Consider the following 13,642-nt stretch of genomic DNA (forward strand, 5'->3'; position numbering starts at 1 on the left):
TAGTGGCGGCTCTTTGAAAGATCTATCCACCTTAGAGCAACTCCCCTGCTCTTTCCCCATTGACTGCAATTTCTTTCCCCTTCAAGTATTTATCCAATTCTCTTTTGAAAGTTACTACTGACTCTGCTTTCACCACCCTTTCAGGCAGTACATTCCAGACAATAACAACTCGCTGTATAAAAGAAATGCTCCCCTGTTGACAATGACATTAAATCTGTGTTCTCATGTTACCGACCCTCCTGCCAGTGGAAACAGTTTCTCCTTATCCACTCTATCAAAACCCATCTTAATTTTGAAAACCACTATTAAATCTCTCCTTAATCTTCTTTGCTCGAAGGAGAACAATCCAAATTTTCTTGTCTCTTCACATGACTGAAATTCATCTTTGTTGGTGCCATTCTCTTCTCTCCAAGGCCTTGTCATCCTTCCTGAAGTATGGTGCCCAAAATTGGATATAATACTCCAGCTGGACCTAACCAGTGATTTATAAAGGTTTGGCATAACTTACTGCCTTTTGCATTCTATGCCTCTATTTATAAAGCCAAGGATCCTGTGTACTTTTTAACAGCCTTCTCAACTTGTTCTGCAAAGATCATATACTCCCAGATCTCTCTCTTCCTGCACTCCCTTTGATATTTTACCATTTAGTTCATATTGTTGCTCCTCATTCTATTTATCAAAATGCAGTACTTCACACTTCTCTGTATAAAATTTCATCTGCCATGTGCTTGCCCAATTTACTGACATATCTTCGGGGCTGCTCTAGCTATAAACCCACAAACGACAAATGGACGTAAACATTTACCTGTAAAACCCTGCCACTGACAGGCTCACTCTGTCCATATAAGCTGCAGAGACCTAAGGGGAAAAAAAATGCAGAATCGAATAGGAACGTTAATAATCTCTCAAACAGGTGTAGAGTCCAGGCCGACTATATATATTGTGATGGGTTAGTCTTGTATGCAGTTTGCAAAGGTCTGCTTCCATGTATTGCAGAACTGATGACTTACTTCTTGTCAATTCCCTTGGCGAGAGAATCTATAACAGGGGTCAGTCTCAGGATAAGGGGTCGGTCATTAAATTCTGAGATGTGGAGAAATGTCTTCACTCAGAGGGTTGTGAATCTTTGGAATTTTCAATTCCAAAGGGTTGTGCATGCTCAGACATTGAGTATATCCACACCTGAGATTGATAGATTTTTGGACACCATGGGAATTAAGGGTAAAAGGCCATTCATCCCATCTGGTTCATGCCGGCTGTCTGTAGAGCAATCCAGTCAGTCCCATTCCCCTGCTCTTTCCCCATAGCCCTGAAAGGTTATTTCCCTCAAGTGTCCATCGAATTTCCTTTTGAAACATTTATCATCCCTGCTTCCACCACCATTATAGGTGAGTTCCAAGACTTCACCACTCACTGCATAAAAAAGTTCTTCCTCACATCCCCCCCTGCATCTCTTGGCTTAAACCTTAAATCTGTGTTCCCTAGTCCTTGTACCATCAGCTAATGGGAACAGCTTTTTTTTGTCTACCTTATCTTAACCTGTCAGAATCTTGTACACCTCTATCACTTCTCCTGCAAGGAGAACAACCCTAGCTTTTCCAACCTAATCTTATAACTAAAATCCCCCATCCCCGGAACCATTCTGATACATCTCCTCTGCATCCTCTCCAGGACCCTCACATCCTTCCTGAAGTGTGGTGATCGGAACTGGGTGCAATACTCTAGTTGTGGACTAACTAGAGATTTATATAAAGTTTCAGCATAACTTAATTTCTTTTGTACTCAATGCCTCTATTTATGAAGCTCAAGATCCCATATGTTTTGCTAATTGCTCTCTCAATATGTTCTGCCACTTTCAAGGATCTGTGCACATGAACCCTCTGTCCCTGTACACCCGTTAGAACTGCACTATTAAGTCTATCTTGCCTCTCCCTATCCTTTCATCAAATCCTTTGATGCCCTTACCCAACAAAGATCTAACTATCTCAGTCTTGACAGACCCATCTGTCCCAATGTTTCATGTGCTTACCTTCCATCAAAACAGCGGTAGCAGTGGGTCTCGACTCAAAGCTAAGATGCTTTCATGGTATGAATGCACAGTTCCAGTGAGGAGCCTTGGCCAGCAGGAGAACATATCAGACAATCTGTGTAGGTGGAGTGGGGGTGATGGGGGAGGGGGTTAGATTTCCCCGTTTGTAATTGGGTATCGTATTGCCTGAACAGCAAGTTAAACATTCTCCTGTATTTTGTTTCAGGCGGGAGCTTTGGTCCATATTGACACTGATGTCTCAGTCCTTCTGACTCATGGTGGCATTGAGATGGGACAAGGCCTCCATACCAAGATGGTGCAGATAGGAATATAACTGAGACTCCCCATGGATGTGGCTAGTTCTGGAGCACAAGTCCTCAGTACTATTGCCGCAATGTTGTCAGGGCCTGTAGACTTTACAGTATCCAGTGCCTTCAGCCATTTCTTGATATCACGTGGAGAATCGGATTGGCTGAAGGCTGGCATCTGTGATGCTGGGGACCTCAGGAGGACTCACCACTTCTGTCTGAAGATGGCTGCAAATGCTTCAGCCTTGTCTTTTGCACTGATGTGCAAGGGATGGCAGATTTCCTTCTCTAAAAGGACATTAGTGAACCAGATAAGTTTTTACAACAATCCGACAATGGTTTCATCGTCACCATTAGACTAGCTTTTAATTCCAGATTGATTTATTAATTGAGTTCAAATTTCACCATCTGCTGTGGTGGGATTCAAACCGATGTCCCCAGAGCATTAGCCTGGGCCTCTGGGTTACTAGTCCAGCAAAATTACTGCTCCGCCACCTCAACCCCAAAGAATAGAGCTTTGGGGTTAAATACATTAAAAGTAAACAGAAGCTTCATTGGGAATTGCAAGAAAAAGTTGGGTATAATAAAACTAAAGATAATGATGAGAAATATAGGAAGGGCAGATTAGAAGTGCTAAAAGAGACGATGAAAGAAAGTCTCTCAGATAAGAACACAAGAACAGAAAAATCCCAGAGGCAATAAAGAATAAAAAATATTGTGGAAAATTCTTCTCTGACTCCCCCAGGAGATCACATGGAGTGAGTGCCATCTCTAAAGACACTTGCCATGTCTTAAACAACGTCAAGCAGTTGGTCTCGTCCAACTGTGATATTCCTGATATATTGCCATTGAAGAAATAAGAGGCATTAGTAATGAGCAAAAAAAAAAGGCCCACGCAACTAATTATTTTGTACCTACCCATTGCTCCCAAGTCCCGTTTGGATTTGAGCGTTTAAATGGTTCCAGTCTGTCGAGAAGGGTCTGGCATGCGTTCTGAAACAAACAGTCATCGTTTGGTTGTTATATGAGGTTATATCATCACTCCCTAAAAGGGGAGGAATCATGTAAACGGAAGAATTTTTTATTTTAATAAAGCCTGTTGGTTTTTCAAGGTTGAATTCTTACAGAAATTGCCATTCCATTCAAGTCGGAGCTTACAGAAGCCGCTGTCGAACTTGTGTTTGGGACAGTGTTAGTGCTCGTCTCCGAGATGTGAATCTGGGAAACTGGAATCTCCAGAGCTTTACTGGCAACCTGGATAACAAAGAATATTCAAAAAGACCCAATCATTTATTCAAATCATTCAGGGCAAAGCAACTCTGGGCCTACCGCAGACTTTCATCTGTCTTTCTATTTGCTCTTGGGATGTGGCTGCCACTGGCAAAGCAAACATTTATTGGCCCTCTCTAGTTGCCCTGTGATGGCGTGAGAGATGGACTTTCTCCCTGACCTATGGGCTGCACACCGGCCTTCCGTCTCTGGAAGTTGTGGTCTCTTGCGGTGAGGCTGCTTCCACCATAAAAATTTGTGCATCTTGGGTCAGCACCGATGAAGAACCCACCTTATATGCCCAAGTCAGGATGGTGTGTGACCTGGAAGGGAAATTTGGAGGATAAGTTGTTCCTGCCAGATCTCTGCCCTTGTTGTTCATAGTGGTTGTGAAACTGGAAGGTTCTATTAGAGACATGTGAGGATCATAGAATGTTACAACACCAAAGGAGGCCATTCTGACCATTGTGACTCTGCTAGCTTTTTGAAAGAGCTATCAAATTAGTCCCACTCCCCATAGCCCTGCAAATGTTCTCTTTTTAAATATTTATCCAATTCCCTTTTGAAAGTTACTGTTGAATCTGCTTCCACTGCCCTTTCAAGCAGTGCATTCCAGATCACAGTAACTGACTAAAGAAAAACAAAATCCTCCTCATCTCACCTCTGGAGCGGCAACAAAGTGAACGACCAGTGAATATATTCTTACCGCTGTTGAATAAAGCGATGAGTGTTGGCCAAAACATGGGGAGAATTGACCTGGCATGGAAGGGGATTCGTCTCAAAATGTCTAAGATGCCAATTTAGGTCAGGCCAGTGGGTCGCCACCAAAGGAAAAAATCGCAAAGGAGAATATCTTTGGAAATCTGTTTGCATATGAACAGTGATGGACAGAAAAAGCCCACTGGTCCATCCAGCCTGTTCCATATAGTTGGGATGCATTCTGCATCACAACATCTGGTAGCCATGTAATATCCTGGGATAGACAGGAAAACCAGACAATACCAGGTCGATTAGGGGAGAAAATAAATCGGGCAAAATTTATTTCCATTTAATTGATTTTAAATGGAGATGAATATAAATAAAAATGAAAGAAAAAAATGCCTGGAATATAGACTCCATTTCTTCTTCTTGGGGAGTCTCAGTTATATTCCTACCTGTACCATCTTGGTATGGAGGCCTTGTCCCATCTCAATGCCACCATGAGTCAGAAGGACTGAGCCATCAGTGTAAATATGGACCAAAGCTCCCGCCTGAAACAAAATACAGGAGAATGTTTAATTTGCTGTTCAGGCAATACAATACCCAATTACAAACGGGGAAATCTCCCACCCAGCCCCTACCACAAATTGTCTGATATATTATCCTGCTGGCTGAAGCTCCTCACTGGAACCATGCATTCACACCATGAAAGCTTCTTAACTTTGAGTCAAGATCCGCTGCTACTGCAGTTTTGATGGAAGATAAGCACTTGAAACTGTTGGGACAGTTGCGTCTTTCAAGACTGAGATAGTTAGATCTTCGTTGGGTAAGGACATCAAAGGATTTGGAGCTAAGGAAGGCCAATGGAGTTGAGATATACATCAGCCTGATCCAATTTGAATGACAGAACAGGTTTGAGGGGCTGAATGGCTTTACTCCTATGTTAACCCTGACTTTCCTCTTTTAGAATCTGCTGTGTTGCTCCAGCGATATCTATTTTTTTAATCGTCCTTTTGGATTTGTTTTTATTTTTTATGTCAGATTTAATTTCTATGAAAGCAGCTACCCTCACCTCCATCACCGCAACCCCCCCCCCCCATAACCCCGTAAGCCTCCCACCACCCACCACCCACCCTCTCCACCACCTACATTTTACCTGATTCATGAATGCGGCATTGAAGCTTATCCCCAACTTGGTTGGAATAATTGACAGTCCTCTCTTCTTCCAGCGATGTTGTCTTGGCATAAAGAATGAAGAAACAGTTAACCCTTGCACAAATACATTATGGGGCTTTAAATTGCCTCACCGATTAAAGAAAGAACTTGCATTTCTATAGCACCTTTCATGCCCTCAGGAAGCCACAAAGTGCCTCACAGCCAATGAAATACTTTTGAAATGTAGTCACTGTTGTAATGTGGGAAAAGTGGTAACCAATTTGTGCACAGTAAGCTCCCGCAAAGAGCAATGTGATAAATAATCAGGTCATCTTTTCTCGGTGTTGGTGGAGGAATAAATATTAGCAAGGACACCAGGAAGGACTCTCCTGCTCTTCTTCAAAATAGTGTGCACTTTTACTTTCAATTTAGAGGTCAGACAGGGCCTCAGTCTAAGACCTCATCCAAAAGACAGCATCTCCAACAGTGCAGCACAGCCTCAGTACAGCACAGCCTCAGTACATCACAAGGCCGTCAGACTGGATTTCATGCTCAAGTCTCTAGATACGGACTAAGAACCCACTAACCTGCTGACTCAGAGGCAAGAGTGCCACGTACTGAGCTATAGCCAACCAGCAAGACAACGATGAGAACAGCAGTTTGATAAACCAAGTTGAAAGGAACATACAGCAAAGACAGAGCAGCATTTACATATCTGACCTGTTAAATTCATTCACTGCTTTTCTCCTGCTGTGATAAGATGACCTCTCCAAACATTCATCCCAGCATTTCCCAACATTGACATCTTCCAACTTTTGGTTGCTGTAGGTGAGGTCTCCCTCTTGGTACAGGTTCAGTTTCTGCACCTTGGGAATGGAAAGGGAACAGGATTATTGTGGGTAAATGAGCACTCCTGGCATACTACAGGAATGCATGTCAGGACTGCAGGTGTGGGGGGCCCGTGCACCCCATTTGTGCCCCCAGTGATTGAACAAATTAGTGGGTTGGAACACTAGCTGGCCTGGAATGGGCCCTTCAGCCCTTCCGTGTCAGATTCTTGATATCTGTCAGGGAGAGTTAAAAATAGACTCTGAAATTCTTGGCCATTTTACTTTAATTCATTATAATAAAAGCAAAATAATGCGAATGCTGAAAATCTGAAATAAAAACAAGAAATGCTGGAAATACTCAGCAGATCTGGCAGCATTTGTGGAGAGAGAAGCAGAGTTAACGTTTCGGATCAGTGACCCTTCTTCGGAACTGGCAAGTATTAGAAATGTCAAAGGTTATAAACAAGTAAAGCGGTGGTGGGGCAAGAGATAACAAAGGAGAAGGTGCAGATTGGACAAGGTCACAGAATAGCTGACCAAAAGGTTATCGAGCAAAGGCAAACAATATGTTAATGGTGTGTTGAAAGACAAAGCATTAGTACAGATAGGGTGTTAACAGACTGAAGATTGAACAGCAGCAAGTACAAACATGAAAAAAACACAGTGGGTAAGCAAACTGAACAAACTAAGATACACACGGGATCAGAGGGGAGCTGGCAAGATGGATACAGAACTGGATCGGTCATAGAAGACAGAGGGTAGCAGTGGAAGGGTGCTTTTCTGAATGGAGGGATGTGACTAGTGGTGTTCCGCAGGAATCAGTGCTGGGACCTTTGCTGTTTGTAGTACATATAAATGATTTGGAGGAAAATGTAGCAGGTCTGATTAGTAAGTTTGCGGACGACACAAAGGTTGGTGGAGTTGCGGACAGTGATGAGGATTGTCAGAGGATACAGCAGGATATAGATCGGTTGGAGACTTGGGCGGAGAAATGGCAGATGGAGTTTAATCCGGATAAATGTGAGGTAATGCATTTTGGAAGGTCTAATGCAGGTGGGAAGTATACAGTAAATGGCCGAACCCTTAGGAGTATTGACAGGCAGAGAGATCTGGGCGTACAGGTCCACAGGTCACTGAAAGTGGCAATGCAGGTGGATAAGGTAGTCAAGAAGGCATACGGCATGCTTGCCTTCATCGGTCAGGGCATAGAGTATAAAAATTGGCAAGTCATGCTGCAGCTGTACAGAACGTTAGTTAGGCCACACTTAGAATATTGTGTGCAATTCTGGTCGCCACACCACCAGAAGGACGTGGAGGCTTTGGAGAGGGTACAGAAGAGGTTTACCAGGATGTTGCCTGGTCTGGAGGGCATTAGCTATGAGGAGAGGTTGGGTAGACTCGGATTGTTTTCACTGGAATAACGGAGGTGGAGGGCGACATGATAGAGATTTACAAAGTTATAAGCGGCATGGACAGAGTGGATAGTCAGAAGCTTTTTCCCAAGGTGGAAGAGTCAGTTACTGGGGGACATAGGTTTAAGGTGAGAGGGGCAAGGTTTCGAGGGGATGTGCGAGGCAAGTTCTTTACACAGAGGGTGGTGAGTGCCTGGAACTTGTTGCCGGGGGAGGTGGCGGAAGCAGGTACCATAGAGACGTTTAAGAGGCATCTTGACAAATACATAAATAGGATGGGAATAGAGGGATACGGATCCCGGAAGTGCAGAAGGTTTTAGTTTAGGCAGGCGTCAAGATCAGCGCAGGCTTGGAGGGCCAAATGGCCTGTTCCTGTGCTGTACTGTTCTTTGTTCTTCGTTGAAATGAAATAAACATACAAAAAAAAAATGTAAAAAAGAAAAAATAACTAAAAATAAAAGTAAAATGGGGAGCCGTCATGCTCTGAAATTATTGAACTTAATATTCAGTCCAGCAGGCTGCAGTGTGCCTAATTGGTAAATGAGATGCTGTTCCTCGAGCTTGCGTTGATATTCACTGGAACACTGCAGCAAGCCCAGGATAGAGATGAGATGTGAGCATGAGAGCAGAGGAGAGTGTTGAAATGGCCAGCAACCGGAAGCTCAGGGTCCTGCTTGCGGACTGAGCGGAGGTGTTCCGCAAAGCGGTCACCCAGTCTGCGTTTGGTCTCCCCAATGTAGAGGAGACCACATTGTGAGCAGCGAATACAGTAGACCACATTGAAAATAGTACAAGTAAATCGCTGCTTCACCTGAAAGGAGTGTTTGGGGCCTGGGATAGTGAGGAGAGAGGAAGTAAATGGGCAGGTATTACACCTCCTGCGATTGCAGGGGAAGGTGCCATGGGACGGGGACGAGGTGGTGGGGGTAATGGAGGAGTGGACCAGGGTGTCGCGGAGGGAAAGATCCTTTTGGAATGCTGACAGGGGAAGGGAGGGGAAGATGCGTTTGGTAGTGGCATCACGCTGGAGGTGGCGAAAATGGCGGAGGATGATCCTTTGGATATGGAGGCTGATGGGGTGGAAAGTGAGGACAAGGGGAACCCTGTCGCGGTTCTGGGAGGGAGGGGAAGGGGTGAGGGTAGAGGTGCGGGAAATGGGTCGGACACGGTTGAGGGCCCTGTTAACCACGGTGGGGGGGAGGGGGGGAATTCCTCGGTTGAGGGAAAAGGAAGACATATCAGAACACATTCCATGACAACAGGGCCCTCAACCGTGTCCGGCCCATTTCCCTTCCCCTGTCAGCATTCCAAAGGGATCTTTCCCTCCGTGACACCCTGGTCCACTCCTCCATTACCCCCACCACCTCGTCCCCTTCCCATGGCACCTTCCCCTGCAATCGCAGGAGGTGTAATACCTGCCCACTTCCCTCCTCTCTCCTCACTATCCCAGGCCCCAAACACTCCTTTCAGGTGAAGCAGCGATTTACTTGTACTTCTTTCAATGTAGTATACTGTATTCGCTGCTCACAATGTGGTCTCCTCTACATTGGGGAGACCAAACGCAGACTGGGTGACCGCTTTGCGGAACACCTCTGCTCATTCCGCAGGTAAGATCCTGAGCTTCTGGTTGCTGGCCATTTCAACACTCCCCCCTGCTCTCATGCTCACATCTCTATCCTGGGATTGCTGCAGTTTTCCAGTGAACATCAACGCAAGCTCGAGGAACAGCATCTCATTTACCGATTAGGCACACTGCAGCCTGCCGGACTGAACATTGACTTCAATAATTTCAGAGCATGACAGGCCCCCCATTTTACTTTTATTTTTAGTTATTTTTTCATTTTTATATTTTTTACAATTTTTTCTGTGTGTTTATTTCATTTCATCTTAGTTTGTTCAGTTTGCTTACCCACTGTGTTTTTTTCATGTTTGTACTTGCTGCTGTTCAATTTTCAGTCTGTTGACACCCTATCTGTACTAATGCTTTGTCTTTCAACACACCATTAACATATTGTTTGCCTTTGCTCCATGACCTTTTGGTCAGCTATGTGGCCTTGTCCAATCTACACCTTCTCCTTTGTTATCTCTTGCCCCAACCCTACTTTACTTGCTTATAACCTTTGACATTTCTAATATTTGCCAGTTCCGAAGAAGGGTCACTGACCTGAAACGTTAACTCTGCTTCTCTCTCCACAGAACGTTAACTCTGCTTCTCTCACCACAGATGCTGCCAGACCTGCTGAGTGTTTCCAGAATTTCTTGCTTTTATTTACCTTAATTCATTCTTAGTATGTGGGCGTTGCTGGCAAGGCTGATGCTTATTGTGGTCCCCAGTTGAAGAAGGTAGAGATGGAAAGCTCACGCTGCAGCCCATAGGGCTCTTGTTATCATTTCTCGGGATTTGATAGGATTGAGAGGCCCACTCAGACAATTCATGGAGCAGTTAAGAGTCAACCAAGTTGGTGTGGGACTGGAGTCACTTCTAGGCCAGACCCTCTGAAGTGGCATTGCCTTCTTTGATCCTGGACTTTATAAACCCACGCGAACTCCCCAGCCATTCCACCACCCCCCGCACCCCCCCCCCCCCCCCCCACACCAAATCTGTTCTTATCTTGCCAGGACTGGTTTCTGTGAATTACACAATTTTACCATTGTCCACCAACACCCCTCCACTCCACTCTCCCCACTCAAAAGAAGGCGGGAGTCAGCATCAGGGACTGCGAACGAACAGCAGGAGTTAAATTCCCGTCTCCGATTCCCACCCCGAGTTAAAGGCAGACGATAATCTGTGGGAGGAGTAGCCTTCATGGGCTAACCCATTCTGTTTTACTCTGTGCTTTCTTGTGCCCCTTATCTGTGTCGCATGTCCTTGCAGCTCTCTCCCACCCGCCCCCTCTCCAGCAGCCCTCGCCTGCAACATACTTGCTCTGAAGGCAGCCCGCACGTTGCAATAACATCGTTCATCCAGCACTCTGCGATCAGCATTGCCTGAGGTGCCCCAAATCCACGGAACGCAGTGTTGGAAGACAGATTCGTCTTGCAGATGTAGCTAGTTGCGCGAATGTTCGGGATTTTGTAAGCATTGTCCATGTGGAATAAAGCTCTATCCATCACCTGGTTTCAGAGATGGAGCAGAAAGATGGTTGTGTAAAGAACTGACTTTGCGATTTCTTAAGTAAGGAAGCCACTGAATAAAAAATCTTTCCCTCTTATTATCCTTTAACTAGACAAGAATATACATGAGGCCCATGGCCTGGATTCTGCTCTGAATTTATTGTCAGTTTTGGGGATACATTTGGGGGCAGCAAGCACTCTTAGAGGCGCAATAAATGAATAATAATTCTCCCCTCAAGCCTCACCACCCCTCCCCCCACCGCAGTTTGCTTTATGGACCACCACTTTAATGTAGGGTTAATGCTTCGAAGATTACCTCACTGAGGAGGACATTTTGCATGTGGAAGCTTGCTGCTACTTTGCCTGCCTGTGGATCATTTTCGTATTCACCATAACTGCCTATTTCCATCACTGTAACATTGCCCGACTCTGCCCCTGCCTCAGATCATCTGCTGCTGAAACCCTCATCCATGCCTTTGTTACCACTAGGCTTGATTATTCCAGTGCACTCCTGCCTGGTCTCCCACATTCTATTCTCCATAAACTCGAGCTCATTCAAAACTCCGCCGCCCGTGTCTTAACTCACACCAAGTCCCCGTTCACCCCTGTACTTGCTGATCTAGACTAGTTCCTGGTCCGCCAACACCTCAGTTTTAAAATCCTCATCCTTGTTTTCAACTCTCTCCATGGCTTCGCCACTTCCTATCTCTGTAACCGCCTCTTGCCCACAACTCTGTGAGATATCTCCTCTCTTGCACATCCCCAATTTTAATTACTCCATGATTGATGGCTGTGCCTTCAGCTGCCGAGACGCTACATTCTGGAATACCTTCCCTACACCTCTCTGCCTCACTACCTTGTTTCCCTCCTTTAATACGCTCTTTAAAAGCTACCTCTTTAATCAATCTTTAGGTCATCTGCCTATCTTACTGGTTCAGTGTCAAATTTTGTTTCATAACCCTCTTTTGAAGTGCCTTGGGATATTTTACTTGGTCAAACCCGCTATATAAATGCAAGTGGGTTAGCAGCGGAGCTACATAGTCAAGAGGAATTCCCACCCTCCCCACTAACCCACCAATGGGAGTAGAGTTCAACCCTTAATGTTGATGGATCAGTAGGGATCAGTCGATAGTCACTATGATGTCCTCGGGACTGAGTGAGGTCTGATTGAGTTTGCTGTAAGATATGAGGCAAAGATTAAGAGACAAAGACTGCAGCAGCTGAACATAAAGGCTTCTTCTTTATTCTTTTGTCTTAGTTTTACTTTCTCTTTGCTAGCATGTGTGTTCGACAGCAGTCTCTGGAGTGCACAATGCATGATGCAATTGCAATTTCAAAACACTACAACACTACATCCCTCCCTATTCTTAGTTGATGAGAGACATAGCATGTGTCAATGATTTGTTTCAAAAAAAATCCATGCTTTTGTTCCAGCTAGAGTTGACTATTCTAACACACTCCTGGCCAGTCTCCCATCACTCCTTTAAGACACTCTTAAAACCTCTATCTGACCAAGCTCTTGGTCACCTGTCTTACGTGGCTCAGTATCAAATTTTGTTTCTTTGCCTTGGGATGTTTTGCTACATCAGAGGCACTGTATAAAAGCAAGTCATTGTTATTGAAAGGTATGATAAAGAGATTAATAAGACAATCAGTTGTTATTTTTGTGCCTTCCTTTTGGAGAATGGCAAGTGGTGGCAGAAGAATTTACAAGCCAACAGATAGTTTGACAGGCTGCAATGTGAACACTCCTTCCATGGTTGGAACAATCTTAATACCAGTTGGTAGTGGAGTCAGTCTTATCCCCGAGGAGATTTTTATGGGATCCCACAATCTGTATGGTGAGGGGGATGGACAGCCAACCTCCATTGGGTGCGAGTATCCCGTTGGATGTCAACCCATTGCAGTCAAGCCCATTAAACCTTTTTCACACCAATGACTACTCCAATGGCTATGCAAACTGAGCTGACCCAGGAAATCCTTGTGTAAATTCCTCTCCTGAGCTAAAACCATTGTACATTGATGTAACAGCAGTGAAACTTGCCATCTGGAAATTCTCCTCCAGTTTATCCTTGATGGTTTACCATCCTTGAACCTCCATCAACTCCAACTAATGCTAAACTCAGCTGGCCATATCCTATGAAGATAGATGGAGAAGTTAGGACTGTTTTCCTTGGCGAAGAGAAGGCTGAGAGGTGATTTGATAGAGATGTTCAAAATCATGAGGGCTCTGGATAGAGTAGATAGAGAGAAACTGTTCCCACTCCTGAAAGGATCGAGAATGAGAGGACACAGATTTAAAGTATTTGGTAAGAGAAGCAAAGGTGACATGAGGAAAACCTTTTTCATGCAGTGAGTGGTTAAGGTCTTGAATGTGCTGCCTGAGAAAGTGGTGGAGGCAGGTTCAATTGAAGCATTCAAAAGGGTATTAGAGGTGTATGAAAAGGAAGAATGTGCAGCATTACGGGGAGAAGGCAGGGGAATGGAACTGAGTGAATTGCTCTTTCAGACAGCTGGTGCGGACACGATGGGGCGAATGGCCTGCTTCTACAGTGTAACGATTCTGTGATTCTGTTACACACTAACTCTTGCTCATCCATCAGCCCCATCCTCACTGATCAATATCGGCTTCCTTTTCCCCAGCACTTTGAATTTAAAACCCTTACTCTCAGTTTCATATCTCTCCATGACCTTGCTCCACCTTATCTCTACACTTGCTGCACCCTTCTATCTCTTTCAAGCCCCGCTTCGAGTTCTTGCTTTGGCCTTTTGTGTAGCCTGCTCTGCCTTCGCCCACTATTGGTGTCAGAGCCTTTAGTCACTTCG

The 13,642-nt window shown here is 44.8% G+C and overlaps 1 protein-coding gene across 2 annotated transcripts in view; it reads right to left on the minus strand.

Annotated features, from left to right (window-relative positions):
- Positions 1-13,642, minus strand: part of LOC137365075 (xanthine dehydrogenase/oxidase-like) — a 162,208-nt gene that overhangs the window by 18,206 nt on the left and 130,360 nt on the right. For both annotated transcript variants that reach the window (XM_068027900.1, XM_068027899.1), the window contains exons 26-32: positions 10,625-10,816; positions 6,181-6,326; positions 5,462-5,543; positions 4,761-4,856; positions 3,463-3,591; positions 3,256-3,330; positions 806-858 (exon numbers count right to left, since the gene is read on the minus strand). In XM_068027900.1, coding sequence (XP_067884001.1) covers positions 806-858; positions 3,256-3,330; positions 3,463-3,591; positions 4,761-4,856; positions 5,462-5,543; positions 6,181-6,326; positions 10,625-10,816 — 773 coding nt within the window. The remainder of the gene's footprint in view (positions 1-805; positions 859-3,255; positions 3,331-3,462; positions 3,592-4,760; positions 4,857-5,461; positions 5,544-6,180; positions 6,327-10,624; positions 10,817-13,642) is intronic.

Source organism: Heterodontus francisci, chromosome 3, assembly GCF_036365525.1.
Source record: "Heterodontus francisci isolate sHetFra1 chromosome 3, sHetFra1.hap1, whole genome shotgun sequence".
In the NCBI taxonomy this organism is placed as follows: Eukaryota; Metazoa; Chordata; class Chondrichthyes; order Heterodontiformes; family Heterodontidae; genus Heterodontus; species Heterodontus francisci.